This window comes from Hippoglossus hippoglossus, chromosome 3, assembly GCF_009819705.1.
Source record: "Hippoglossus hippoglossus isolate fHipHip1 chromosome 3, fHipHip1.pri, whole genome shotgun sequence".
In the NCBI taxonomy this organism is placed as follows: Eukaryota; Metazoa; Chordata; class Actinopteri; order Pleuronectiformes; family Pleuronectidae; genus Hippoglossus; species Hippoglossus hippoglossus.
Window position 1 is genome coordinate 14873199 of NC_047153.1, and position 27464 is coordinate 14900662.

General features: G+C 40.8%; 1 protein-coding gene across 2 annotated transcripts; it reads left to right on the plus strand.

The window, feature by feature from the left end:
* Positions 1 to 4134: 4134 nt before the first annotated feature.
* On the plus strand, positions 4135 to 27246 carry aldh1a2 (aldehyde dehydrogenase 1 family, member A2). 2 transcript variants are annotated; one of them, XM_034580981.1, is made up of 14 exons: positions 4135 to 4437; positions 12855 to 12959; positions 13707 to 13847; positions 14279 to 14408; positions 16568 to 16629; positions 17313 to 17441; positions 19892 to 20005; positions 22996 to 23098; positions 23734 to 23918; positions 24028 to 24192; positions 24453 to 24610; positions 26061 to 26135; positions 26355 to 26475; positions 26511 to 27246. In XM_034580981.1, exons 1-13 carry the CDS (start codon positions 4321 to 4323, stop codon positions 26425 to 26427), a joined length of 1557 nt encoding a protein of 518 aa, XP_034436872.1. In that variant the 5' UTR covers positions 4135 to 4320; the 3' UTR covers positions 26428 to 26475; positions 26511 to 27246. The 2 variants fall into 2 exon arrangements, with proteins under 2 accessions (XP_034436872.1, XP_034436871.1); XM_034580980.1 differs by having other exon boundaries at positions 4136 to 4437; positions 26355 to 27246.
* The last annotated feature ends 218 nt before the right edge of the window (positions 27247 to 27464 follow it).

Here is a 27464-nt window from a genome sequence, read left to right on the forward strand (position 1 = left end):
CTGTATATGTGTTTAAAAGTGATATAGAAATACAAAATTATTTTGTTAATAAAGTAAGAAAGGAAAAAGGAAAATACTGATTTGTCGTAATCAAAAACAAGATATTTAATGAATACTTAGAATATTAAATACATTTAATTCAAAAATATAGCAAAGAAACACTCTTATTTTATTAAATAAAATAACACAGGTAATGAATACGGTTCAGTTTTGACCCAGGTTGTGCATTAGAAGGGTAATGATACAAAAAATATTTTTATTCCAAAAGAAACAAAGGACACATTTAAATAAGGATTTGTGATGATCAAAAACAAGTTAATTGGGGAATCCCTGAAATACTGAATGATGAAATTCATTCACTGCAAAGATACAAAAAATAAAAACTGATCCCGGTCACTTCTGACCCATGTTGTGTATCAAAGGGTTAAACACGCACATGCACACACGATGATTAGGTCATGTAAGAAGATGTTGCTTTTACTTTACTTAAGTAATTAGTCTGGTGTTTTTTTTCCTTCCCTTCTTTGACCTCTTTTGGTTTTTAAGATTTCTCACAGTCCACTAATGTTTCAGATAAACTGAATTAAGTATAAGAAATGCAGGAACATGTCACCACAGTGATGAATAGATTTTTTAAATAGATTTTATGAAGGAGGTCAGATCCAGAGCAAAACCACACATTTTTCTTCCATATATCATCCACACAAATACACTTAAATTAGTAGCTACAAGCTACCTCCACACTTAAGGAAAAAAACATGAGAGAAGAGAATCTTACCTAAAAGTGAACTTATGGACCTATACCTACATCTGGGTTTGTTTGTCATTGTTGTTGATTACATAACAATATGAAAACATTTATAACTCTTAATATTCACCTGCACAGATCATTGATCATATTCTTGTTTTCAGTGAAAAATACCAGAGATCATATATTTCGGGGGGAATCTCACTTTTGTTTGTGTCAGGTTTGAAAGTTTGTGATTATTTTAAATTCGTAAAATTAACTCTTAAGTAGTGTGTGTGTGTGTGAGTGTGTGTGGGCGAAAGAGAGAGAGAGCAGTTTTGACTGCCAAGTATGTCATGTGCTGTCACAATAAAAGACACAGTGGGACATTAATATACATTGTAACATAAATTAAAATAATTTTTAAATGGTGAAAAATAATATTATCTTTGAGCGTTGGCAACACATGTGAATGTCATGCCAATAAAGCTTTTTGGAATTGAACATTTTTAATGGAAAAAGACAGAGAGAGTAGTTTGACAGCCACATCTGTAATTTCTTATCACAATAAAAGACCCAAATAGTGGCACACAGATTAAAATCAGTTAATTCTGTTATATTCATAGATTGTAACATGAATAACTTAGTGCCATCTCAATTTGCTCACTTGTTTATGTATTGTTTTTTTATAAATAACATTTTCAAATGGTAAATGTGAATATTTGATTGTCTTTCATATTGTATTTGAGCGTTGGCAACACATGTGAATGTCATTCCAATAAAGCTTATTAAAATGAAAACCTTTAAAGACTCAAACAATATCTGCTATTGTAACATGATCAACGTAATACCACCATCTCCACTGTCTTATTTGTTTTTTCACATTCATATTGTGAATTTAAATACGTTTCTTTGGTTTGCCTTTAATATAGTATCGTGCTCTGGCGTCACATATCCCAGTCATAACATCTAAAAAAAAAAAAATTTCAAATTGCAACAGTGCCATCGAGTCAGAGGAGCCTGTGCCCACATCCTCCAACAGGGGGCGCTCGGTGTATGCACTCTGAACGCGGCCGCCTGCTGCAGTTTGTCACATCGCGGTGCGCCCGGCCCCGGTGCGTCTTATCTTCCGTTCGCTGGGCTCTGTGAAACGGCGAGGCGACAGGCCCGAGGACGGGATGTTTTCACTGCATTCATCAATGTCAGCGCTGCGGGCTTTGATGTGAACCAGACACTTGGAGAGTGTCGCCCATGCTGTGAAGAAAGGCCGATGTGCTGATGGAGAGAAAGCATCCTCCGGGGATTTGCAAATGATGGGGCCCGCATCTGTCTCCTCGCTCCTTTGTCCTGTCAAGGGGCTCAGATTATGAGATCTAACATTTAAAAGGGGGGCCTGGAATGATCAATAAACCTGAGCTTGAATAAAAAACTATTTAACTCTGGATGCATCACAAATAAACTCCTGCGGGCGGCCAGTGGTTTCATGAATGGGGATGTGATGTGTGTTGTGGATGTGCTCTAATTCCCTCATCTAGGTTTCTGAGACAGGCTCTCTCAAGGCTAATTGGCGGATGTTTATTGGGGGTGTTTGAAGGAGGCGCTGGAAGGAATTATCACCTGCAGGACAAATCTCTGCCAACAACACCACAGCAAGTAGCTGCAAAGCCCGCAGCCCGCATTTGCATAACATCTTAGAGCGTGGGCAGGCTGTGTTCGGCAAATAAAGAGCGCAGGGGTGATGGTGAGCGCAGGGAAGCAGTTTGACACCTTTATGTCACTTAGGAAATAGTTAATGATGCTGCAAGAATGTGAGCTGATTTATTCAATGAAGTTTGCTTTTAAGTGTCTGTGTGAGAGAGGTGGTTAAAGCTGCGGGTTCCTAGGTTAAAAAAAAAAAAAAGGAAGTGTCAGGACAAGTCTGCAAAGGGCTCAAGAAGAAATGGGAACTTTTTGGGGAAATGCATGCAAGTTGGGGTAAACTCTGCAGAGGAAGATCATGTGAGGAAAAAGCTCCAGAAGCTGCTCAATGGACTCACTGGGAAAATGTACGGACTATTTTTGTTTCACTATCACTACAGGCCTGCTGTCTGGAACTGTGGTTTGTTTAACTCATAAACACTTCTGCAAAATGGGCCCTTTGTTATTTGTACTTGGAGTCAGAGGGAAAGTAGAAAATCTAATAAACATGCTGGATTATATCACTTTTATGGCGTTTTATACTAACTTCTATTACTTTATACTACTTTAACTTTATACTGAAAGAAGACCATCTTGATTCACCTAAAGAGTTTGGAAGCATATTAATAGATTTGGTTTGTATTTTCCATCGCAACTTTTTATACACTAATGCAAAATGGATCATGTGTTAGTCTATACTTGAAGCCAAATAGAGGAAAGTAGAAACCAAATCTACATGCTGAATTATTATTGTTGTATACGTTGTAGCTGTTGGGTTCAGATAATATACCATTTATACAATTAACACTCGCAAACTCCTTCGGTGAATCAATATGTTGTGATAATGTAATTTTATTAGCGTAGAAAGCTAATAATATACACAACAATAATCATTTCACATTGTGGCAACTTAGAAACATTTCTACAAAAAAGGTCCCGTGTTATAAAGCCTATATACTATATACTACAAATGAGGCAGCAAATCTAATTATTATTGTTATATATGTTATGGATGTTGTTGAGTTCACATTATATACGATTTAGACATGATGACCAGATTCTTATGAAGACCCTGGACGTTGTGATGATCTTGTGAGCAGATGAGAAGTGTATTAGTATGTATGGATGTGCAAATATTAATATGTCTACACGTGCTCATGTATAAGTTCATGTTTGTGCACCCTGTGTTTATTACAGTTTTAATCTACTACTTTTTAAAGCAGTATTTATTTTAGGTGTGTATGTCTAAGTTCATGTTCCATGATCCACCCACCGGTTTATGTTATAGAAAATTAAGCTGTTGAGCTGTGTCATTCACGCTACTGGAAATACTTTAATAAGACTACCTAGGATGAGTTAGTATAAAAAGTTATAATACGTAACAACACGTTTTGTTTTTTCTTCTGAGTTGTTCAACCTCTACTGGGAGCCACATGTGGGAGATAGAAATAACAAGTTGATTTGTTATTTGTTGGGGTCAGTTTATATACCTGTGATCCATATTGAACACTTCTGAACTGAGTCGGTGTGCTGGGTTTAGGTTGTGAGCAGTGAAATGTGTTCAACTGGGAGTTAGTGCAGGGAGCAGTCAGCTGTTGGTTGTAGTGGAAGAAAGTGGGGAGTGCATGGGGAGTGGGAGGTGGGTGGGGTGGACGTGTTTCTCCTCCTCAACACGCAAAGGCTGAGGTCGTTTATGTAAATGCGTGAATTTAATTTCCAAAGAGGACGGCCCTGGTTCTCCCCTTTCTGCCCAATGAGAGCGGAGCGCGGCCGACACCTGGCTATAAACCCAGGAAGGAGACCGAGGTCCTGATCAGAAATCTGCAGGAAGGTCCCAGCAGCGCGTCACAGCAGGCTCCAGCGAGAGAGAGAGAGGGACAGAGAGAGGGACAGAGATAGACAGACAGACGGACGTGATGACTTCCAGTAAGATCGAGATCCCCGGAGAGGTGAAGAGCGACCCCGCCGCTCTCATGGCATCCCTCCAGCTGATGCCCTCACCGGTGCCCAACCCGGAGATCAAGTACACCAAGGTCTGTTTGTCTCCACGCACCGCGCGTCCTCTGCGCGTAAACACTCCACTTCTCCTCCTCCTCCTCCTCCTCTTCCTCGCAGATGTCTCATGTACTTTCAGCCAGAGCTTCTAAATATGTCAGAACAAAACTTTTTTAGAATTATTGTATTATTATTTGTGCCTTCTTTACTGTGAGAGCAGCTGAAGTTTCCGTGTCAGACCGAGCAGCTCTCCCAGGTCTGGAGCTGATCAATCCAAACTTAAGCCTGACGCTCCGGCTCAGACAAGCGGAACACTGCGCGGTTTGAGGTGTTTCTGCGTCCACGTGTTCGCTGTGGATCATCATTAATGTATCAATAAGTGCTGAGAAAAGTTTTAAACACGTGGAGCAGATCAAACACAGACTCTAACATATTTTAGAAGTGACATATTTTTTTTGTAGTTTGTTCGCCTCCTCGCTTGACTTGATTTAAAAACGAGTTTATTGCTCAAACTCTTTTGTGTATTTTTGCATGTAAAGATGAGTCATTGCGTCCCCACTTAGCCTTAATATTAAAATAAAATCCGCTTTTTATTTTCCATAGACTGTAGTTTGTGCAAATTCTTTCAAATACATATTTATATTTAAAATATTTATATATTTTTGGGGGGAGTATAGAGGAAATAATGTATTAATAAAGATAGTGTCATAGTTTGAGTGTGTTATTAGAAATAAATGGAGTAAGGCTGTTTTTAAAATCAATTTTTAACTATTTATATTTATTCTGCATTGAAGTAGCTTACAGCCGGTCACTGTGTGTGTAATTAGAAGCCATTTGATAAAACTTTTCAATTAAAATCTCCTTAATGGTATTTATAGAGCTTTATTACAGCGGCACACATGTACAATTTAAATATTGCAGCCAAGTTGTTCAAGTTTTTTTCATTTTCCCATTATGATTTAAAAATGTTGGTACATTCTTGTGGTATTCAGCCCTTAGTTTAAAAAATACTGAATTGATTTTCTGTAATTTAGTCATATCAGGTATCAGTGGAAAAAGCCAGATCAAATACAACCACAGTCCTCTCTGTCTTCTCTGAAAATATATTTCTTTTTAATGATATTTGTGATCACAGCACTTTTAGACAGTGTGACAACACACACATAAATACACACAGTCAGGCATAGTTTCATTATTATAATATAAACACAACGTTTATCTAGTGAATGAACTGTTTGAAATTCAATAGGATGTTGGCAAGTAAAAAAAAAAAAAGTGTTATCAGAGCAGTTATTGGAGTCGCTCTGCAGCCTGATGTGTGTGGGTGAGGGGGGAGGTTGTAGAAAACAGCTGGAGTCAAACAAAGAACTTTATTTGAGCCATGAAAGTTATCACGTCGCAGATTTAAAAGATCTGTTGTCTTGAGAGATTTTAATTAAAACATCTGGTCTTAACTCAGGAGGCTGTATGTAAAACCTCTAATCTACAGTGAAATGCTTTCACTGTTTATTGCCATGATAAGTAAGTAGCAGTTAACACTGTGGTGTGAGGGAAGAAATAATTAATCTGTCAATCTCACAATATTAGTTCCTGATTTTAAACCCCCGTGTTTTAAATGTGAGGCTTCCCCATACACTTATTTAAAATAGCACCCATACGAAGTGTTTTGCCTCTGTCTGTATGACTTTTTTTTATTAGCACACTTTGAAGTAAACTTAAATCATTAGTTTGTGTGGTATTTTTAGTTTGAGGTGTCATCATCGCTCCTGAAAGTGTCTGTTAGCTGCAGGACAAGTGTTTTTATGACTGTGAGATTAAAGGGCACGTCTCATAGAGGACAGATTAATGATAGTGTGGTCTAAGTTCATCCAGTGCTATCATTTCTGTGTGTTAACACATACCTCAGTGTTCTAAGTGCAAAGGGCACGCCGCTGTTGCACTGGAGAGAGGACGGTCGGCTCCACAAGCTTTCCATTCCCTCAGTGCAGAGTGCTGGTTAAACGGGTGGACACAGGGTTGTACAGGAGAGGAAATTTAGGGAGCGACTTGGTGAATTAACCCCCAGGAATTTGGATCATCCAGTCCCTGTTGGTTTGGTGGACATAGGGGGCAGAAGGGCCCTGATTTATGGGCACCCCTGGCGTGGGCTCTCCTCACACCCTGTTCCTGTTCTCCACCCCACTGACTGCAAAGGAAACAGCCAACACTGTTCACTGGCCTACAGGGCGTGTGGATGGAGCTGCAAGCGTCTACACGCACATTTTACTCCAACATTGTTTTTTATACTGACATACGTTGAATTTTTCTATAATATGAATGCGACGTTAAGCTTTTTCCAACTTTCATGAAAAACTCAGTTATTAAGTCTACACAACAATTTTTTTGTGTTTTGCAATGCAAAGATTACATTGTAGCGACCCTGGAAACAGAGATATGGCTGATACAGTATCTTATAAGTATCTTAACACGTTTGCTTCTATAACAGCAAAGCATGTGATAAAATGTATTATTGCCCCTTGCCCTTTTCACCGAGTCATGAACTGCTCACCGTCAAAGACACATTGCATGATTGCATCAGTGAACGCTTTATCCTCCTTCTTTTGTGCATCTGCATAAAATTGAAGTTCTGCTTATTGTTCGTGGTTTTCATATACACACTTTCTCTTGTAGCTAAAACCATGAGAGTTTCCTCCTTGTTCTCTATCCACACATTTGTATCAACGGAAGCCGCGGGTGGGTTACCGGGTAGAAACTGTTTAAAGGATGATAGGAGAAGTTAGCCATTAAAAAGAGAGCCAGTGTATAGCTATTTATTAATGGTTTTCCCTTGTGGTAGACGTGGAGATTAGATCTGTTCTATGAATAGTCAAGGAGAAAGTTTCTTTTTAGCGGCTGATCCCCCTGGCCTCTGTGTTCTTTTTTTACACTTTCAAGTGATAATGACTTATTAGAAGAAGACACTCGGTGGGGCGAAACGAGCAAGAAAAGAAATAAAAGCATGGCTTTGCCGCTTCTGCTTTGAAAGAACTTTTTTTTCTCGTGTAAAGTGAGAACATATCCTGCCCTTTATCTTGATGAAATAGAGCCTGTTATTGACTAATTTGGAGAATTGTTAGTGCTAACCTATAAGAAAGTAGAACGGCACTTAGTATAGCACATACCTCAGCCAATGCCCAACCCACACCTCTTGAGACCACATTTAAATTTACTAGATCTAGATCTTTTTTTTACCACATTGCACACACTCATAAATATTAGTCCTCTAAACATGTCTGATTTTTTTTCATCTAGATCCATGAATTATTCTCTTAGAAATCAACAACAATACTGAAAAACGCCTTATGTTGCAATGTTAAAAAAAATAAATAAAAGACTGGATCTGCTCCCTGATCCAAAATGTAGTTTTCTTGGTAATCCGCCCAGTACCTTTAACATCATCCTGCTAGCTCACAGACAAACAAATAAACGAATGCAGACGAAAAAACATAGACTCCTTGGCCGAGGTAGAAATATCCATTTTTAAAATGTGTCTTATTGTTCAAATTAGTTTTTATTGTAGTTCTAATAGAGGAATAACAAGACTCAGGAATGAGATTCAGTGGCCTTGTTAATTGTCTGAGTAACACATCTCTCAATAATCAACAGTTGTAAATTTCCTTTGTTGCTTTTGCTCACTGTGGCGTTAATGCACCCTCTCCATAGGAACCTGTGCAGAACCTGTCTCCCAAAGACCTGTGTATTTGTAGAGCGGTCTATGCAGAGACATCTACACAGTGTGGATGAATAAGAGGCTCCATCAATCTGTCACTGATTGAGATAGTACAGATGGAGGCTTGGGGCTCCCCGATGCTAGGTGCTGTCCGACGGGGTGTAAATTATGACCCTGTCTCACTGTGTGGGTTAGTGGCCCTGCCTTGCCAGAGCCTGACCTGCAGTTCTGGAGTTTTTCACTTCAAAACCACCATCTTACTGCGATCAAGATCAAACAGAGCCAAAGTTAGGGGATACTGTGCAACTAAATGATTTATCGCAACGAGCACAGTGAGAAACCCCCCCGACCCAAACCCCCCGCCCCCAACCCCACCCCCACCCCCTTTCCGTGCCTTTGCTTACACAATCACCCTGTTCACACACGCACACACACACACACACACACACACACACACACACACACACACACACACACACACACACACACACACACACACACACACACTCTAGGACTACCTCTCTTTGATTGTGACAGGGCAAGTGTGCACTACCATTAATGTGTCCATTGGTGTGAAAAGCCTACCTGCGCAGCGAGTGTAAATTATCATTTTACTAGACACGTCAACATCGTGTCCCCCGTCTCTTAATCACTGTTTAAGGAAGAGCAGTGACAGCGAGGTTACCCTGTTAACTTCCCATAGCTTCAGTCTGCAGCCCTCTTGACAAGGAACGTGTAAATCCTTATGGGGTCATTATGAAAAACACTTGGCTTCATAAATCTGTTGGAATAGGCCCTTTCTCCACGTGAGCGTCGGACACAGCGGAGACACAAGTCTTCCTCGGGACGTTTATTTGTCTGCGGAGAAGCGTCACATTTCTTTAAAAATGACTTCCTCTTCGTCCACTGATCCCACGAGTGAAACGATGTAAAATGTTTTCTTTAAACATTTCCTTGACCTGAGATTTAAAGAATGGTTAAATACACAGGAAACCCATCAAACCTCAGATGTTCAAAGGAGAAAAAAAAAAACAGGAGGAGATGATTCATGAAAATGAAACTGCATGGAGCCGTTGTCTTTTTGCTCTTGCTTTCATTAGGATTGAAGATTAAGCACTAATATATTTTGTGTAATAATATCTTCATGTTGAGTGATAACCTTTCTGTTATGTTTGGGAGAGGAGACTAAATTCTGGATAAATCTCATTTGGATAAATTACTAACATGACAATTTATTGGATAAGAATCTGCTTCGAAGGTTTGCTTTCAACTTTAAAAGATCAAATCTAACAACCTCTTTTTTGAGTCTTGAATTTGGTATTAATAACAATTTACTCCAGTCGAACAAGTGTGAAATATCTGAAAAAAAAGTGAACAAAGTCAGTTACGGACAACTTCAACAGCTCGCCCACACACCCTGACGAAACTAAGACGTTTGCCGTGTCAGTGACAGCCAGGTCGCCCTCGCCAAGCCCGAGAGCGCAGGGTGGCATTGTCTGTGGGTGTGTGAGGGAAAACATGAAGGCTCCATGGTTTCAGACATGTGGGGAGGAGTAGGAGAAGGGAGAAAAAAAACCCCACCAGCTGGTCTCCACTTTCACATGCTCTCCACTCACTTGTAACAGTAGTAATTATAAGACTTTTGAAACCCATCCAGAAACAGAGCGGAAATAGAGGTCCTGTGATAGAGGAGGATATGAAACTTCCTGCGCAGTCAAGTGTTGCAGGTGCCCGGTTAGGATTCATGTGGCTGTGGAATTTTGGCGCGTTGTGCATAAACACGCACACACATACATATCTCTATATATATATATTTATATATACACATCTATAAACCCAAATACACGCCCAACTGCCCCCTCACACCAACCCACGCCACATCTCAGCCTGTCCTCCCCCCTCGCACCCCCCTGCTTAAAAAAACACACAAGAACTGAGCAGCATTACATATTCCGTCAGCCGCTAGCGACTGAGCTGTGAGAAGAAGCAAAGAGCCAAACAGATGTTTTGTTGGCTGCAGAAACTATTTTGGCATTTCTTACTTCCCATTACAGTTCATTCCTACAAAATGAATTCTCACCAAAAAAAAAAAAAAAAAATCACGCAAAGTTCTGCTAAAATGAAAAAATGCAGGACCTTAACATCATCATCATATTTTTCGAGGTGCAAGGCGACCAAATAGCTGTTTTCTTACATAATCCATAAACGTTGTGTAATAGATGAATAATTAGCAAACAGACACACAATTACATCTGATTTGAATCATGCTATCAAACTAACAAACAAACTTTGAAACATGTTTGTTTACATAATGTCTCATCTTTTCATTATCCCCATGGCTACGCCGTCTCTGGAGGATGTGATTGACAGCTTATGCAGAAAAGCATGGGAGTTGCTAAATGTTTGCAGCTGCCCTGTGGGCCATGCACAAAGTCCTGACCGGCAGGCTTACTGCGCAGCTCTCCTCCACATCAGGCCTCCTCATTATATGTCAGGCGTCACATATAGAGCTTTTTTTGTCAGTTTTAATGTTTGTTTGTTTTTCATGATTTCAGCTGTATAAAATGTTAGAACATAAAAGTTGTAGTTCATTTGTCATCGCCACAAGAGCCGAAACCTGTTTATTTTTCAAAATGCTGTCATCATCTCTGTAGCCTCTGGATACCAAGTTAATTCTATGAACCCGCTGGCGGCGCAGATCTTTATAAACACGAAACCATCCTGTGAAGTGATAGTAACGACCCCGCAGGGAATGGGAAAGAAAACACTATTTGTCATTTGAAAATGTGCACCCATGCACTTGTTTTTCCATTCTTGTGTTCTTTGCCCCTCGTCCAAATGATCCTAAAAGCAATTTTAAGAAACCTTGAGGGTTGATTTACAACGCGGGCCTGTCATCTTAATCAAGTCTCTCAATGGAACGAGACAAAGGTCTAACACCAGTCCAGGCCCGGAGAGAGGGCCGAGCCAAACGGCGGCTGACAGTTGTCCTTTTCTGGCTGTGATTTAGGTGGCGGCCTGCTCCACTGTTCTCGCGCTTCATCCGTTCTCCTTCAGCAGCGTCCTGTGAGAGGGGTTACGCCATGCATAAAGCTACCCATGGTCTGCATTCTTGCTCAGACTGTTGAGGCTGTCAGGGGGCTCCTCTGATTTAGGGCGCCTCACTTCAGTGGCCCCTATAAATTTAAAAGCTAATTCAGTGCTCTACAGGACTTTCTGTTTTTGTAGCTGGCCCTCTGCTCCTTATCATTACTGACAATTTTATGAAGTGCTCTTAATGAGCGGCAGATTAAAGGTGGCCTCTGATGGAAGGCGCCTGAGAATACCAGGCTGGTAGGGAAGGGAAGCCACTCTGGCTTGTCTCTATCTGTGCATGTGTGTGTGTTGTGGGGGGATGTTTTTCTTGTTTTTTGAGGTACTAGCACAAAGGAACCGTAGAGGAATGAATCCCTTTGCGCATGGTTGTGCAGGGTGGTACACACAGATACTGATCACCTCCACATCTGCATGTGAGTTATTCATTCGCAGAGCCCACCTTATGAGCTCCAGAGCCGTGGGAATGAAGCGGAGGAGACGGGCAGAGTCATGTGCTCGCTGTGGCTCTGGAGGTTTTCAGACTCCCTGGCATTTTATACCAACCCGAAAGTAAACACAGCTAACAGTTTACAGCCAATTAAATAGTACTTAGAGCCCCGCGTTTATTGAGGTAAACATGTTGGAGAGTTTAGGGAGGCTGAGGCCAGTGGGATACTTGAACCCTGCTCTCAGGTTTGCTCTCAGTGTGTCTCAGCTCTTCTCAAGTAGAAGCACGGTAAGAGCATATGTATACACAGAGGGATTTGTGCCAGCAGATGTTCTCCTTGCACTCTATTTATCAGAGCGACTGACAGCCATTAAAAACAGTGTGTGAGTTGTCTGCCTAATGGATCTAAACATGTCAGCAATAAAGGAGGCTTTTTTTGGGGGGGACTTAACTTGCGTAAGATGGAGTTGGGATCTGAAATCACACAAGCATTTTGTTCCTCTTTTCATCCGCTTACATGAAGGCTTTGTGCGTATCTCACCGACATAATTCTCAGATGGCGATCGTGCAAACATTTAGTTCCCTTTTTTGGTCTCAGTGGACGGTGGACGTGTCCTGTCTGGAATCCCAGGCGGTTGTTTAACGGAAGACTTGCTTTAACGCATCACAGAAACCAAGTGCGGCACGTGTTTTATGATCTCGTAAACGAGCAGTGATGTTGTGGAACGTGTGTCTGTATGCCGGGGGTGGGAAGGTGGGTGGGTGAGTGGAGGGGCTCTGCTGGCTGATAGGGATTTATCTGCTCCCACTCCCCCCCTCCACCATCCACCCACCCCCTTTGTCTGGATGGTGGAGCACTCCCCAGAGAGCAATGCTGGACATGCAGGAATCTGTGTCCAGATTTCCAGAGATTCTCCCATATCCCTTACACAAGAGCCTGGACGTGCTGGGGCTGCTGCCTGCAGAGCTGTTAGTCTTTCACAGCCTCAACTACAAGCACAAGACTGCAGCCAACATGTTGCAATGAATCTTAAACATAACATCAATATTTAGATGTAAAAAAGCGAGTACATTTTCCTTATCTCATTCAAGCATGTTTGCAAATGTAAGGTTTTAATCATCCATGTGAGCATTTAGTTTGTGTAGTGAATCATGACTTTTAATCTCTTCTACGCAGGTCGTCTTTTACTAAAATACTAAAATCTGCCATTTTTCTGATGCAGATTTTTATCAACAACGAGTGGCATGACTCTGTTAGTGGGAAGGTCTTTCCTCTCTGCAACCCGGCTACTGGAGAGCAGATCTGTGAGGTCCAGGAAGCAGATAAGGTAAACACAGCACAACATTCACTGTGGTTTTTCAGTGAAAACAATGTGGTCTTGAATTACTGAAATCATTAACTTGTAAAGTTTTACTAAGTAAAAGTGTCAAACTTTTCCAGGTAATATCCTATTTCCAACACTTAAATTGTAGTATTTGCATCAAAATACTCTCTAAGCACTGGTCCGTGTGTTATTATTATATTATTGGATAATTGTAATTTATGCATGATTATATGATCGGTTCTCTGATGTTGTAGTCACAATTGATCCACCTCACAAACTGGTGGGTGATCGTTTTATAGACTCGTCACATACAGTATGTTTTTATACAAAGACAGAATCTGAAAAAGTAGCTTTAGTGATTAAATACATGCAGTGAGTAGAATATGTTCCTCTGAAATGTTTTGTAGTCAGATGTAGAACTGTGTTGACATAACTGCTTTAGATTTATTTTTTCACCGCTGGACACTTTGACAATGAAAAGCGCAGTTTAAGTTTTTCTTTTTCCTACAACTTAACATATTGTTTTTACTTCTTTACACAGGAGTAAACTATTAGGAATTTAGAAAAGCAGAAGTGTGTTAAGGGATCAGGCTTTTTGATGAGCAGCCCTTCGTGATTTCAGTAACTTTGAGCAGAAAAGAACAACAGATAATATTCTGGTATTATAATGTCATTAAAAGCCAGATTTCATGAGGAAGCACAAACAAACACCTGTTTGATAAACTTGTGTGTTTCCCTCCTGTGTCATAGGCGGATGTGGATAAAGCGGTGCAGGCGGCTCGCCTCGCTTTTTCTTTGGGCTCCGTATGGCGAAGGATGGACGCATCTGAGAGAGGTCGTCTGCTGGCCAAACTGGCCGACCTGGTGGAGAGAGACAGTGTTTATCTCGCAGTAAGTTAACTTAGCATTGGAATTTATCTGGGGTATCGCTTTATCTTTAGGTTTTTTTAGTTTAGTGAAGATATTTCCCACATGGATATAACAGTAAATCCTCTGATTATTACCCTCTTTACGTAATTATTTATAACAGCGCTGTGGCTGCCTATAAAACCGTTTTCCTTTGCTTTCCTTGTTAATAACGCATTTTAACGTCTTCTGTCGAGCCCTTTGAGTTACATCTGTGTTTAAAAATACAAATAAACTCTGCTCTGCCTTAAAGAGAACATATAACTGTAACTTAGGGGCTGTATTTGTAGTTTAGTGTTATCTTAGTGTCTCATTTCACCCATGGGAGAGTGTAAAGGCTGGAGCAGAATGGAATTATGCGAGGATCACAAGGTTATATCACATATTTCTCAAACATCTCCCCCATCTCTTTTCAGACCATTGAGTCACTGAACAGTGGGAAGCCTTTCCTGCCCACCCTGTTTGTGGACCTCCAAGGAACCATAAAGACACTGAGATACTTTGCTGGATATGCAGACAAGATCCATGGCACTACCATTCCTATGGGTAAGATCCCTGATTGAGCTCTGCAGCCGAGTTGAAATGGACTAATGATTGGTGATGAGAACAAAGATGAAAACAGACGTGTCATTTATGAAGAATCCCCGGCACGTCATTGGGGCTGTGTATCAAACCACAATACTTACTTTGTTTTCCCTAAGTGAAACAGACAAGCACCAAACGATGGCTGCTTGGTTGGATTCTCAGTTTTATTTACTCATTCAGTAATCAGATGTGGCTTGATTTAAGCCATTGTTTTGTTAAATGAGGGTAACTGTTCATGTAAAACTCACATAGACGGATGAAACACAACACTGACGTATTGTCTTCTTTTAAGTTAATAGGATCCAGCTCTTGCAGAGTCAAATTAACATTCATTTGGTGTTGTTATGTTGCATTTCTGAACAACTAGTCCAGTATTCACCTTCTTTTAGCTCCGTTTTGGTTTCCACCAACTCCTGATGGACACATCTGGCTCTTTAGCTGTTGAATGATGTTGTATTAAGTTCACAGCCTGGACGTTGATCTTTCAGTCGGGGCTTTGAGGGCTTTTTAGTACAGTTACTTGCTGTGTGCTTGTTAAGAACAAAAATGTTAAAGGAGTAAGAGTAAATCAAAAGATGTTGGAAGATGCTGAACTGCTTATTTGATCAGTTCTGTTCACAATGAGAATTATTATGTTCTCAACTGCTTAAGACATTTAAGTATTATATTTAAAAACCTTTTACATTTTAATCTTAATGTAATATGATTGGTAATTAATCAGGTTTATGACAAAAATGTGTATTACTTAAAGACAGTAAAGCCTATCAAGTTTTTTATATCACTACACAGCAAAACTGTAGAGCCGGGAGACACTGTCAAGTCAGATTTATATCTTACATTAGCCATTGTCATTTGATCCATTTTTTATTGTGAAAGTATAAATAGCCATAAGCTATTTTAAGGCATATTTATTTGAATCAAAAAATACCTTTTAATATAAACCATACTCTGAGCTGAGTAATGCATCAAACTGGCGCTCAATCCAAACTGTATTGTCCAGAGGAGGCCGTCACCAGTGTCGTCCCTCTGAGGCGGCTGAATGTGGGGGTGTAAGAGGGGAAAGTTGGCTGTCGGTTTCAACAGGAAGCACAAAAAACGAAAAAAAGACTACGAGAGAGGACATGGGAAACCTCCTGATACAACTGTATTGTCCCTCTCAAAGCTTCTCTCGTACACTGCTGCCAAATCAACCATTGTGAGCATTTTCCCAGGGCTCTGGTTGAAGCTTTATTCTTCTTGTAGACTTTCAGAGGAAATAAAAAAGGACATTCCCGTCGTCTGTATGATGTAAGGCAGTTAATAATCATATTTGTTCAGCTGTCAAGATGAGGTGCAGCACATCTGTCATCAACTACCTCTTGGCATCTATTCATCTTTCACATTATGATATGAATGTGGTGTTAAATTTAAATCGACAGTGTGTAATGAATAGGGAGCGTCATCATGTTGAGCACCTTTGGCTACACATTGTGGTTTAGTTTACGTTGCTTGTTCCAAATTGAAATATAAGTCAGTCTCAGACGTCATACTTTCAAACGAACCTCGAAGACACGATTGGAATTAAGGAAAAAAAAGCTGACATATACAGGATCAGCCTAAACTTCATCTCATCTGGCAGTTTTATGTTTTATGTCTGCTACTTTGATCGTTCCAGTCCAAACGCAACATGAAGCAGTGTTTCATCAGCTGATAACTGATGTCACAAATTTATACAAACATTTCTCAATATCAATTGTTTTCGTGAACCATGAACAAGCATGGCACACCCTCAATAAGTACCTCCTTTTATTCAAGTAATGCAAGAGGAATGAGCAAACCTTTCCAGCATAACACCCATCTCTATGACCTAAAACACTCACACACACAAGCTTGCGCTGCTGGATGCTCGCAACGAAATGTAATCTCTCACCAGGGTAAAGTAACCATGGAATGTTACGTGTGGACTCGCTTACAAATTAACATGTTGAGTCAACAACACTGGGGGTATCAGGTGGTGACATTTTTTCATTCGTTTGGGGTATTTTCAAGCTTTAAATTGCTAAAGCTAAATGTGTGTGTGTGAAACTGTGTGTGTGTGTGTGTGTGTGTGTGTGTGTGTGTGTGTGTGTGTTCCCCCACAGATGGAGAGTTTCTGACATTTACCAGATATGAGCCCATTGGAGTTTGTGGACAAATTATCCCCGTGAGTATTTCCCTTCCGACAAGTGACATACATAATGGATTCACACAGACATAAAATATTTTTAAAAACCCAGATAAGAGTGAATTGGCAGATTTTAAAAGAGATTCTGGTGGTTGTTAGTCCCGCCTGTTTGTTGTCATTACATTGTGAATTTTCCAGTAATTCCCTGACAGTCACTGTTTATTCGGATAAGTCCTGCTGGTAAGCCCCCAGAATGACTGTGCCAGTGAGTTTGAGTAATAGGGAACGAGAAGTGAGAAGCAGAGGGCTGAGCTGAGGGATTTCACATAGTGGGTTTGAGGAAAGGAGAATGGTGAGAAAGGAGGAAAACATCAAGGAGAAAGAGACACAGTTGATTGTGCAAGAGTGCAGAAAGCGTGTGGTTCTGCTTTGAGCCCCATGGGCTCCTGTATAAAGCAGAAATAACACAGGCCTGTGTGTCGTACAGTGATATGGGTCTATTGCACATGTGTTGCAATTTCCCGGCTTTCTCAGAATACTGTGGGAAGAGAAAATACTGTACAAGTGCCGAGAACCTTTTCTCACTTGACTATGTTTAGACAGAGTGAAAATGAGAGTAAGTGACTTAAGAGCGATGAGTTATTGAGCTTGACTTGTGACCACCCAGTGTGTCAGTCAGATGTCTGATGTCTTTTTCCGGTATGTGTGTGTGTCATGCACAGTGGAACTTCCCTCTGATGATGACAGCATGGAAGCTGGGCCCGGCGATCGCATGTGGAAACACTGTTGTCCTGAAACCTGCTGAGCAGACGCCGCTCACCTGCCTCTACATGGCCGCTCTCGTCAAAGAGGTAAAAGACTGAATCACTTTACCAAACACCTTTGTGTTTACATTTGATCAACATTTTATTCGGAAAGACCAACGTTAGTAGTCCACTAACTGAATCAAAATCACTTAAAGGTTTCAGTTTGCCAAGAAAACAACCAACAAATTAGAATGAGCTAAAGGGTCAGTTCACATATTTCCAGTCAGGGATATGAGGGGGAATGAGGGGGGGATCTCATCTCCTTTCAACCTAAATGATCCCAAAACATGCCCCTTTAACAACCTGTCGATTTCCCATGCGCTCTCCTCATTCCCCTTTGAGAGAGACTGCTGCATGTGCAGAAAGGGAACTTGTGTGTACAGGCGAACATCTTTCAGTTATTGCTGTTAATAATAAATTACAGGTTTTTATCTTTACAAGTTGAAACCAAGGGGCTTTGAAAAGAACAGGAGGGCAGCACTCTCCCTCCGTCTCACACACAAGCACACTGACCGTCTGCCACAGACTGACCATCAACAGCACCAGGAGAAATCTTACATGCGTCTGTGCCAGTTAAAACATCCATAAAGATTTTGCTGTCTCTGGCAGTCAGCCATGATTCAGCAAAAATATAGATACCGTTCTAACGAACTGGAGATACCCTCCCAAGTAATATTCACACTAAGTTTGGTGAATATTTGTTTGAGTTATTTTTGGCATGCACAGATATACACACACTAAAACACACACAAAGGGAAGTGAAAATTAACAAATCGTCTACTGCCTATATTGAAAAAAATAAACACATTTTATCACGTGTACAGATAAGTACCCATGCAAATAGCTTTCCAGAGTGTCTGAGATTTCAATCTCAGATTTTTGCAGCTAATACAATAAATGGAGGTCAGCAGAACTTTCCAAAGTTCCATTTATCTCCAACATGCCTTTAATGGTGCTGATGAACAACAGTCTGGTCGCTCAGGAGAACATACACACTGCTCTGTGAACAGTTTTCATAGGGGCTGAGAAAAATGTACAAACATGCATAAACAATTTTCTAACAGTGATTAAAATCACCAATGTCAATAACTGAATCAGTAGCTTTTAGCAATGGAGCTCCTCTTACTGAAGACTGAGAGCATTGTCATCAGCTCAGCTGTCTTTCACAGTACTATACTTCCCCTTTAAAAGACCATGAAAACCACAGAAGTATAATTTATTATATCATATATCATATAATAACATATATGTTTCAAATCATAATGAGGATTCACGTCAGCCTTGGACTTGTAATTCTAAGTTGGAGGTATTATGAATTTCTGACTCCAGGGATTTCTCCCATGTGGACATAATAACAACAGTCATGCCAAGACCTATTGGCAGAATGGCTGCAAATGCACCACCGCTGGCAGCTCCATCAAATTAAATCCAATATTACTACTAATGCAATCAGTTCAGCTCATTTTATAGGAGCGGTGTATATGGTTTCACTTGGTAACAAATTACTACAAATACGTAACACAACTAAATGAACTAAAGGTTAGCATTAGGGCTAACACCTTGGACTATAACAATCCCAAGTTGGAATAGAGGACGTTGGTCTGTTCTTACCATTCTGCCAGCAGTGCATGAGTGCAGCTTTAACCCTGGGATTGTAAAGTTTAGTAGCAAACTGAACATGACAGTTTAAATCAGCAACAGATTGAACGTACCAGTGAAATGAGTGCAGTCTGAATTATCTCGGTGGTATAAATACTGTTCACTTAATGATGTAGTTTAAATGGTGATGTCATTTAGCTTTTAAAACAAGCTACTTAGCGACCTTGACTTTTGAACTGAGCTGATTCAGCAGAGTCATTCGTAATCAATCAATCGGATATTATTTGTATAGCCCATATTCACAAATCACAATTTGTCTCACAGGGCTTAACAAGGTGTGACATCCTCTGTCCCTAACCCGCAACAAGAGTATGGAAAAACTACCAAAAAAAACCTATTAACCCAGGGGAAAACCCATAGCAACCTCAGAGAGAGCCACATGTGAGGGATCCCACTCCCAGTTCACCTCTAACTTGAAACTCAACAGTTATCAATGCTGACACATGGAAATATCACAACAGAATTCCAAAAGATACGTATAGTGTTAGAAAAGTTAATCTTAAATTCAAATCCAAAGTAAGATGTATGCATAACAGAGCATTGTAGTCCAGTCAGTGCAGTCAAGTACCGTAGAGGTAAACACAAAAGGAACAACGCAGCATTGCATATTAATAAAACCACATAATGTTGTACCAATGTCAGTCTCCACATCCTCTCTGGCCTCTCCTCTTTATGGAGACTATCTGTCTGTTGCCTTCGACTTTTTGATGTTCTCTCCGTTCTCTGCTGGTAGGGGAGGCTGGGTTGGGTCCGGATTCCCCCACACTGCCTGTGGTTTTGCTTGGCTCTGCTGTCATCTCTGCTAAAGCTTGTTTCCTCTCATTTTGTTTTGACAGGCCGGGTTTCCACCGGGAGTCATCAATATTTTGCCAGGATTCGGGCCAACGGCAGGAGCTGCAATTGCTTCACACATGGGCATAGACAAAGTGGCCTTCACAGGATCGACTCAGGTACTTTTTCGCTCTGGTCGAGTGGCTCAGATTAACACCTGCCTACTGCTGACTTATGTCAACGAACACGAGTGACACAGTGACCAACATGTGCAGAACATAAGGGCAGGCTTGGTAATTACGGGACGTTGTGTGCCTTTATTGAAGTCTAAATGACAAACAAATGGGCTCTTACATAAGCTGCGTGCCCTGTCATTATGCCTCATGTCAAGGGGCTCAGATTTGATCTTGCACACATGCACATATTTGCAGTGCAGAGAGCCTACAAACACATCTCTCTGAAAACTCCCCTCTGTTTTCCCTCCACGGTCTCTGCTGTATTAATGTACCTCCACACTGCCGTTCATCAAACTCACTATCAGGACGCACACACAGCATAAACCCTTGTAGTCCCGCAGAACAGGGAAGCAGTTAATGGAAAGCTAAATCGTCAAGGACACACCATGTTAGGTGTTGAGCGCTCAGAGGTGTTGAGCTCCATATGCATTCTTCTGGCCGGAGGTAACAGCAAGAGTGACAACATGTTCCTTTTCTGCCGATCATTTATAACATGTTATTTTTAACTACAATATATCCCTCTGGTAATAACCAAAGCAATTCCTATGTGTGATGTATGTTTTTATGTGACAGGCCTGTAACTCACGTTCATGTATCTTAGGGAAATGAGCCAGGTCTATATAATATTTGGATCGGCCTCTGTGGTTTATGGAGGTATCTGCTGGCGGTGTAATTGAGAAGCTCAAAACCATAGATTGTATTTAAAGATGGACAAAATGACAGTTCTCCAAAAGTGAAGCCAAAGCTTCTTGATCGCCACCTGGTGGCTGCAGTATGAGTCACAAATCCCGCCTCCTTCATAATTATAGATAGAAAAAGCCAAAATACACGTCAAATAAATGTTTGATATAGCGTTTGTACCCCGGACATTTTGGCTTTATGTCTGGATAGTAGGAGGAAGTGGAGATGTGTCGTCCATCTTTATATAAAGTCTATGCTGAAAACCCTGCTGTGAAAATATAAATCCCGTTGCTAGCAGGACTGTAGAATCTTGTTCTCACATCACAACATGTTAGTGTGGTTTTCTTGAAAATGTCTACTTCAGCTACAATCATTGAACTTTTAATGGAGAACCTGCAGATAGAAAAACACAACACAATCTGAAACATGGTATCAAAACATGACAAACATGATTAACATAAAACAAAACATATATTTACCCTCTGGCTCTTTAGTTTCATCTAAACTGCATCTAAACTGCAATCAGCGGTTTTCTGTGATTTAAACATTGACACAGTTATCATTAGAACATTAAATGGTACAAATCTGAACGGTTTACAGATATTTACGATTTTATAGCACAGTGTAACATTAAACATGCACTCTCTCTCTCACACACACACACACACACACTGATTGTGTGCAGCTTCTAACACAAACATCTTCTTTGTTTTATCATCTCATCTTGATTGAACGTTTCCTTTGTGAGCAGCCCCGTTTTTTTTTTACTAGTTTTCCTGTTATTTCATGTGATCTGGAATCAATTACTGAGGCAGTGCTGTGAGAGACTGCTGATGCCCAGACAGTGAGTCACCATGCTGTAGTAGCAGTGGTTGGGTGGATAGTAGCCATCACAGCATCTCCAGCTCACAGGGTGGAGGGCGCTGATGTAGCTACAGGTGGATTTTAGGACCACAGCTCATCTTCATACTGACTCACATGAGACTGAGTCCACACGGAGGAGTCAGGCAGCCCTGCGTGTTTCCTTTACGCTTGAATAAACACACGCTAACCTCCCGCTTTGTGTTTCTGATCAAAGACAGACAGCACACATAAAAAAATGAAGCGGAGCCAAGTCCTGTCTTGTTTTTATATGTCTTATATACTGCGCCATATATACCAGCCACAGCACAGCAGTCGGTTGATTCTGTTCTGTTGTTTTCGATTAGATCTCGGTAACTTGAAGATGAGTCTTTTCCATGTGCTTCTATCTTTTTTTTTCTTTTTTTTCGGTTGGACACTGAGATGGTATTTTTCCACTTTATCCTGTCAGTTCTCTTGGAAAATAAAACAGGCTGCATGAGTAACAGGAAGATGAATACTTGTTTAGGCTGTAGGGTTGTCAGGGAGGGAGGTGTGTGTATGTGTGGGGGGGTTCTCAGGCTCGTTATCTGTCGAGTCAATATATCAAGACACTGAGAAAATATCAGCTAAGGCAGCTGTTTCATTCTACTGTCACAAAAAAGTGTTTTCCTAAAAAAATTTAGTGGGTTAAATCATCTCATTTATTCCCAGTGCAGTTTTGCATGTGTTCTTAATTAGCATCATGATTATGACACTTGAAGGATCTGTATCAGGAATTGGTGAAATATTCCTGTATAACATGTTAAACATTAATTTTTACACTTCAGCTTTTGTAGAGATTGTTATATATTTGTTTAATTTGATTAGTTACAGTTAAATTATCATTTCTTAGGTAAAGAAATGAATTCCTCGTCAGTTTGCTCATAAACCATATCAAACCACAACACTAGATTGAACAATAGACACAATTGGAAATGATATAACATGCATTTGAAAATGGTCAAACCAAAACAGTGCTAAAACTTACCAAAACACAAGTGTGGTTGTTGAAGTCAACAGAGACCCCTTTAATAGCAACCAGCTCCTCTTCCTCTCCATCAGTCCGTCAGTCAGATCACGGGACACCACCCACACACCTTGTGGTCGCTTCTCCCTGCCCTTCATTAGACATCACACGCTGTTCCCGGCTAAAACATCATTTCATTTTTCCTGTTGCTCCCAGAGACCTGTAATGGTTATTCGTTCTGTGAGTTTGCAGAACTCGTGTTTCAGGTGGTCTACCCGTGCATTCCCTGTTTGGAGCAATAACCAACCTCTTTAGGCTTCTTTAATGGCTGCATCTGATTTACGGATCTGGCTGCAGGCCTGCATCTCCGCGAGTAAACCTCAGATCTGTTTCCTTCCGGTAGGTCGGCAAGCTGATCCAAGAAGCAGCTGGGAAGAGTAACCTGAAGAGAGTGACGCTGGAGCTGGGAGGAAAGAATCCCAACATCATATTTGCAGATGCAGATAGTGAGTTTTCAAGTCATGTTTTATCACTGGCTCTGTTTACCTGTCGCCTTCACCAGGTGGTCCGCCACTATCACTGTTTTCTTTAGTTCTGTGTCTCTCTCTCAGGCCCTTCTTTTGTGTGGATTGACACACGTGGAGTAAGAATCCTGAAATGCTCAACTGTTTTGTAGTGCTATGAAAACTGTGGATGGATGGGTTTCATATAAACCCTATATGGCTCACCAAACCGGGGGTGCTGTGGCTTTCAAATGCTTTCAGCAGCCGTGAGAGGGGCTCCCCAAGGCCTGTAAATCAGGAGAATGGACCCTGACTCAGTCGGGTGCTTCAGCCGAGACCCATAAATCACAGGGGTGCGTTAACCCTTAGCGGGCAACAGCAGGGTCCTGTCTCTCAGGTGTCAGGTATCAGATTTGTGCAAGACAGCTCCAATATATATTGAGGCAAATTTTGGAACAATACACTTTGTAGTTCTTATATGTACGTAGCATATGTTAACATTGAATTCTAAATAGCTTTGCTTTTAAAGATCCCAATTTAAAAAATCTTTTTTAATAATCAGACTTATTTTTATTAGATAAATTTAATCAGGCAGTTGTTTTTCAAAAGATAAATATTGTTATTCCCCCCCCCCCCAGTGGATTTGGCTGTGGAACAGGCCCACCAGGGCGTGTTTTTCAACGCAGGCCAGTGCTGCACGGCAGGCTCTCGTATCTTCGTGGAGGAGCCCATATATGAGGAGTTTGTTCGCAGGAGTGTGGAGAGAGCCAAGAGGAGGATAGTCGGCAGCCCCTTCGATCCCACTACTGAGCAGGGTCCACAGGTGAGTGAGGAAAACAGATCTACCACTTCCAGAAACAACAGACTTGTTTGCTTTCTCTTTCTCCTCTGCCCTGAGTTCTCACATCCTCTCTGTCCTCCAACCACCACAGATCAGTCGGGAGCAGCAGAATCGCGTGTTGGAGTTTATCCTGAGCGGCATCAGTGAAGGAGCCAAGCTGGAGTGTGGCGGCAAAGCACTGGGCGTGAACGGGTTCTTCATTGAGCCCACGGTCTTCTCCGATGTGAGGGATGACATGCGCATCGCCAAAGAGGAGGTAAAGAGCAGGATTTTGATTGTACCAGCAAAACTAATGCATGTGAAGCTCTGCGTAAAGTTGAGTTGAGGTACTTTCCATCAACAGTGAAATACACAGTATAAAAGTTTAGTGGGAGATAATTGGCTCTAAACTCATCCGTAACGTCTTCTTCTTGGTTTATAACCAATGCTATATAGGTATAATTCATGTAAATAATAAGATACAATGAATAGATTTGAAGTTAGTAACAAACCTGTCTGTTATTCGTGTCTTTACAGATTTTTGGACCAGTCCAGCAGATCATGAAGTTCAAAACTATCGACGAAGTGATAGAGAGAGCCAACAACTCAGATTATGGTTTGGTTGCGGCTGTTTTCACCAATGACATCAACAAAGCCATGACCATATCCACAGCCATGCAGGCCGGCACTGTCTGGTAAGCTTCATCTGCTGTCTCTCTTGAGCTGCAATCAGGAATATTTTTCATATGGGAAGTATCAACCATGTCAGGCATCCAGAAACCATAAACTGGCAACGGGCCATTTTACTATCATTACACAAGCCGCAAAGAAATGTTTTCCTTCCTTTTTTTTACCTCAGCTTAGACATTCAAGACGTAAGAATATCAGAAGTAATGTGCCAGTGCAAGACAACAACGTAAAACATAAACTGTAAATGTAAACGGACACCCCAATTTTATAATTTGTATAAATGAAATGGTCATAAAATGTTTCTTCTTGATTTCAGCTAAAATTATTTTTGTTTCTTTTGTAATGACCTGCAGATGGTCAGGAGAAGGGCTACAAGTATAACTAACATGCAGCATCTGCCAAGACATTTTCACAACTTGTCATCCTTGACTGCTCTCCTCTGTTAGCTAAGAAAACATTTCTCTGCCTCGTCCTTCATCCTCGATTCTGCCTCAATCACCGTCCTACTTCTCCTCTGTCGAGGATTTTCTGTGAAACTTTAAGAAGGACCAAACCTTTTTTTCTTACCATCTTGTCTTTCCTTACAAATCCTGTCTATTCCAAACAACATTTCCTCGCCGCTGATACAGACCACAATGACCACTTATGATTATGGAATAACATGTGGGATCGACTGACAACCAGCTGGGTCTCCAGTTGATCTCATACACATGTCTTTTGCATCATCTGTTGATTCTGCTAATGTCTCGAGGAATTAGCTTCAGACTCTGATATTAAGTCATAACATTGTTCTCATTGGTAGACGTCTCCATCTTGGCTTCACCATGACACTCACACACACGACACAGCTTATCTTCAGTGCACTATCCTGTTGGTGTCTCCGTTCCAGTTACTTACGTAACAAATAGTCATGTGACTTTTAGATCACTTTTAAAAGCCCAATCTGAAATAGTTCTATATACGATACTACCATTTACCATTTTGAGTGTTATCTTCCCAATTTTGCAAAAGCTACAACTCTGTATACTACTATTTTTCCATCTTGTTTACACTCAAACCCAGACTGCATGTCATCAACAGTTGCTAACTGCTTGTAGATGTTGCAAAATGCGGAAAAACTCCAGTAGGATTACATATACATGTCTATATAATATGACTTTGGTCAGAATACTCCACATGTATTAATTTGATTATTGCTTATTTTGAGTATGACCTTATTTGGGAAAAGGTCATCTGAATCTATTGGGTTAATTGGGTAAATATCTGAATATTGATGTTGAGGGTGGACTGAGAGGAAATTCTCAGATGCTCAGTCACACCCTAACCCTAACCCTAAGGGGTCTTACTAAATGCTGCTGTAATTGTACTGCTTTAGACACAGTTATGCACCTCTTTACAATAGCAGACCCATTAGTCCAACGCACAAGAGTGATCAATGTTTTGTGTATTTCCCAGGATAAACTGCTTCAACGCCCTGAGCACACAGTGTCCATTTGGAGGATATAAAATGTCTGGCAATGGACGTGAATTGTGAGTATAACGTGGTCATCTGCAAAATGCAAATACACAAATTAAACACAGTATTACTAATGTTTTGAAAACCCACAAATTGTTTAACATCACATAAATCTTTATCTCAGAGGGTATTGCAATATTGCAGTGTCCACACCATATTTCAATGTTTCTGTCTGTGTGATATTCTAAACAGAATGAGCAGCACTTTTACTCTTTCCTGTTGTTCGTTTTCAGGGGAGAGTGCGGCTTGAAGGAGTACTCAGAAGTGAAGACCATCACGATGAAGATGGTCGCCAAGAACTCTTAAGGAAGCGTCTTCCTCATCACTGAGCTGCCTCTCGTTGTTGGTCCATCCACAGTGGCAAACCACATTAACCATCAAACCTAGTTATCGCCGTGGTAACTACAGGCTGTGACCACTTGCTGCCCTCTCAGTCCCTCCATCAGCTCCGCCACTGCTCACCACAGGCAGTCATCCAGTCCCCGTCCAGCTCTGTCCACCCGCCTTGAATCTGTGGACTGTCTCTAGTCTTACTGACAACCACTGAACTACCCCCATACTGTTTACCTCCTCCACTAACTACACTAAAGCACTCTCAGAGACGATGGGGGAGGCTGTTCTGACTGCAAACCCCAATAACAACCAGCCGCTACACCCCGATCCTCACTCCCCAGATGCTGGATGCTCAGAGACTCAGTCGCCGCACGTGCAAACAACCCTTTGCTAGCAACTTGTCATGTGTTGGGAGGCAGTTTTTTTTGTACTGTGCGGTATGATCCTCAAAAACCTCATGTGTCATTGTCTTGGTAGAATTTATGCAAGCATGTCAGCTCATTCAAGACCACTGATGTTGTCAGCCTCAGATATGAGTGGATGAAATGTTAATTCAGAATTTAAATTGATTTCTAATTGTCTTTGTTTATATTTTAGCTCATATGACTTAACACTGTATGTCAAACCTTTGGATTGATGTAAACGTGGAAGATTTTAACCTCTTAAAAGCATTTTACTCTCACCTGCTAAAAGAGGAGTAGATGTATTTTAAACATTTATGTAACTGATTTTCATTGATGTCAATCTATGTTTATGTTTATACAATCTTATCCTATAAAATTATAAAATGACCATAGTTTTTTTTTTTCAGTAAAAACTTTTTTCCTGGAAAACCTTTTTCTCTCTGAGTGATCTTTATATAGTGAAGTCACACAATCAGTGGTATTCAGGCTGCGGTCTAAATATCCACATTTCATGTTTATTAAAAGGGAAACAACATTATCTGAATTCTCATATTTGAAAATGTTTGTGTGGATGCAATTTACTTAAATAAAATTTAATTATATGTA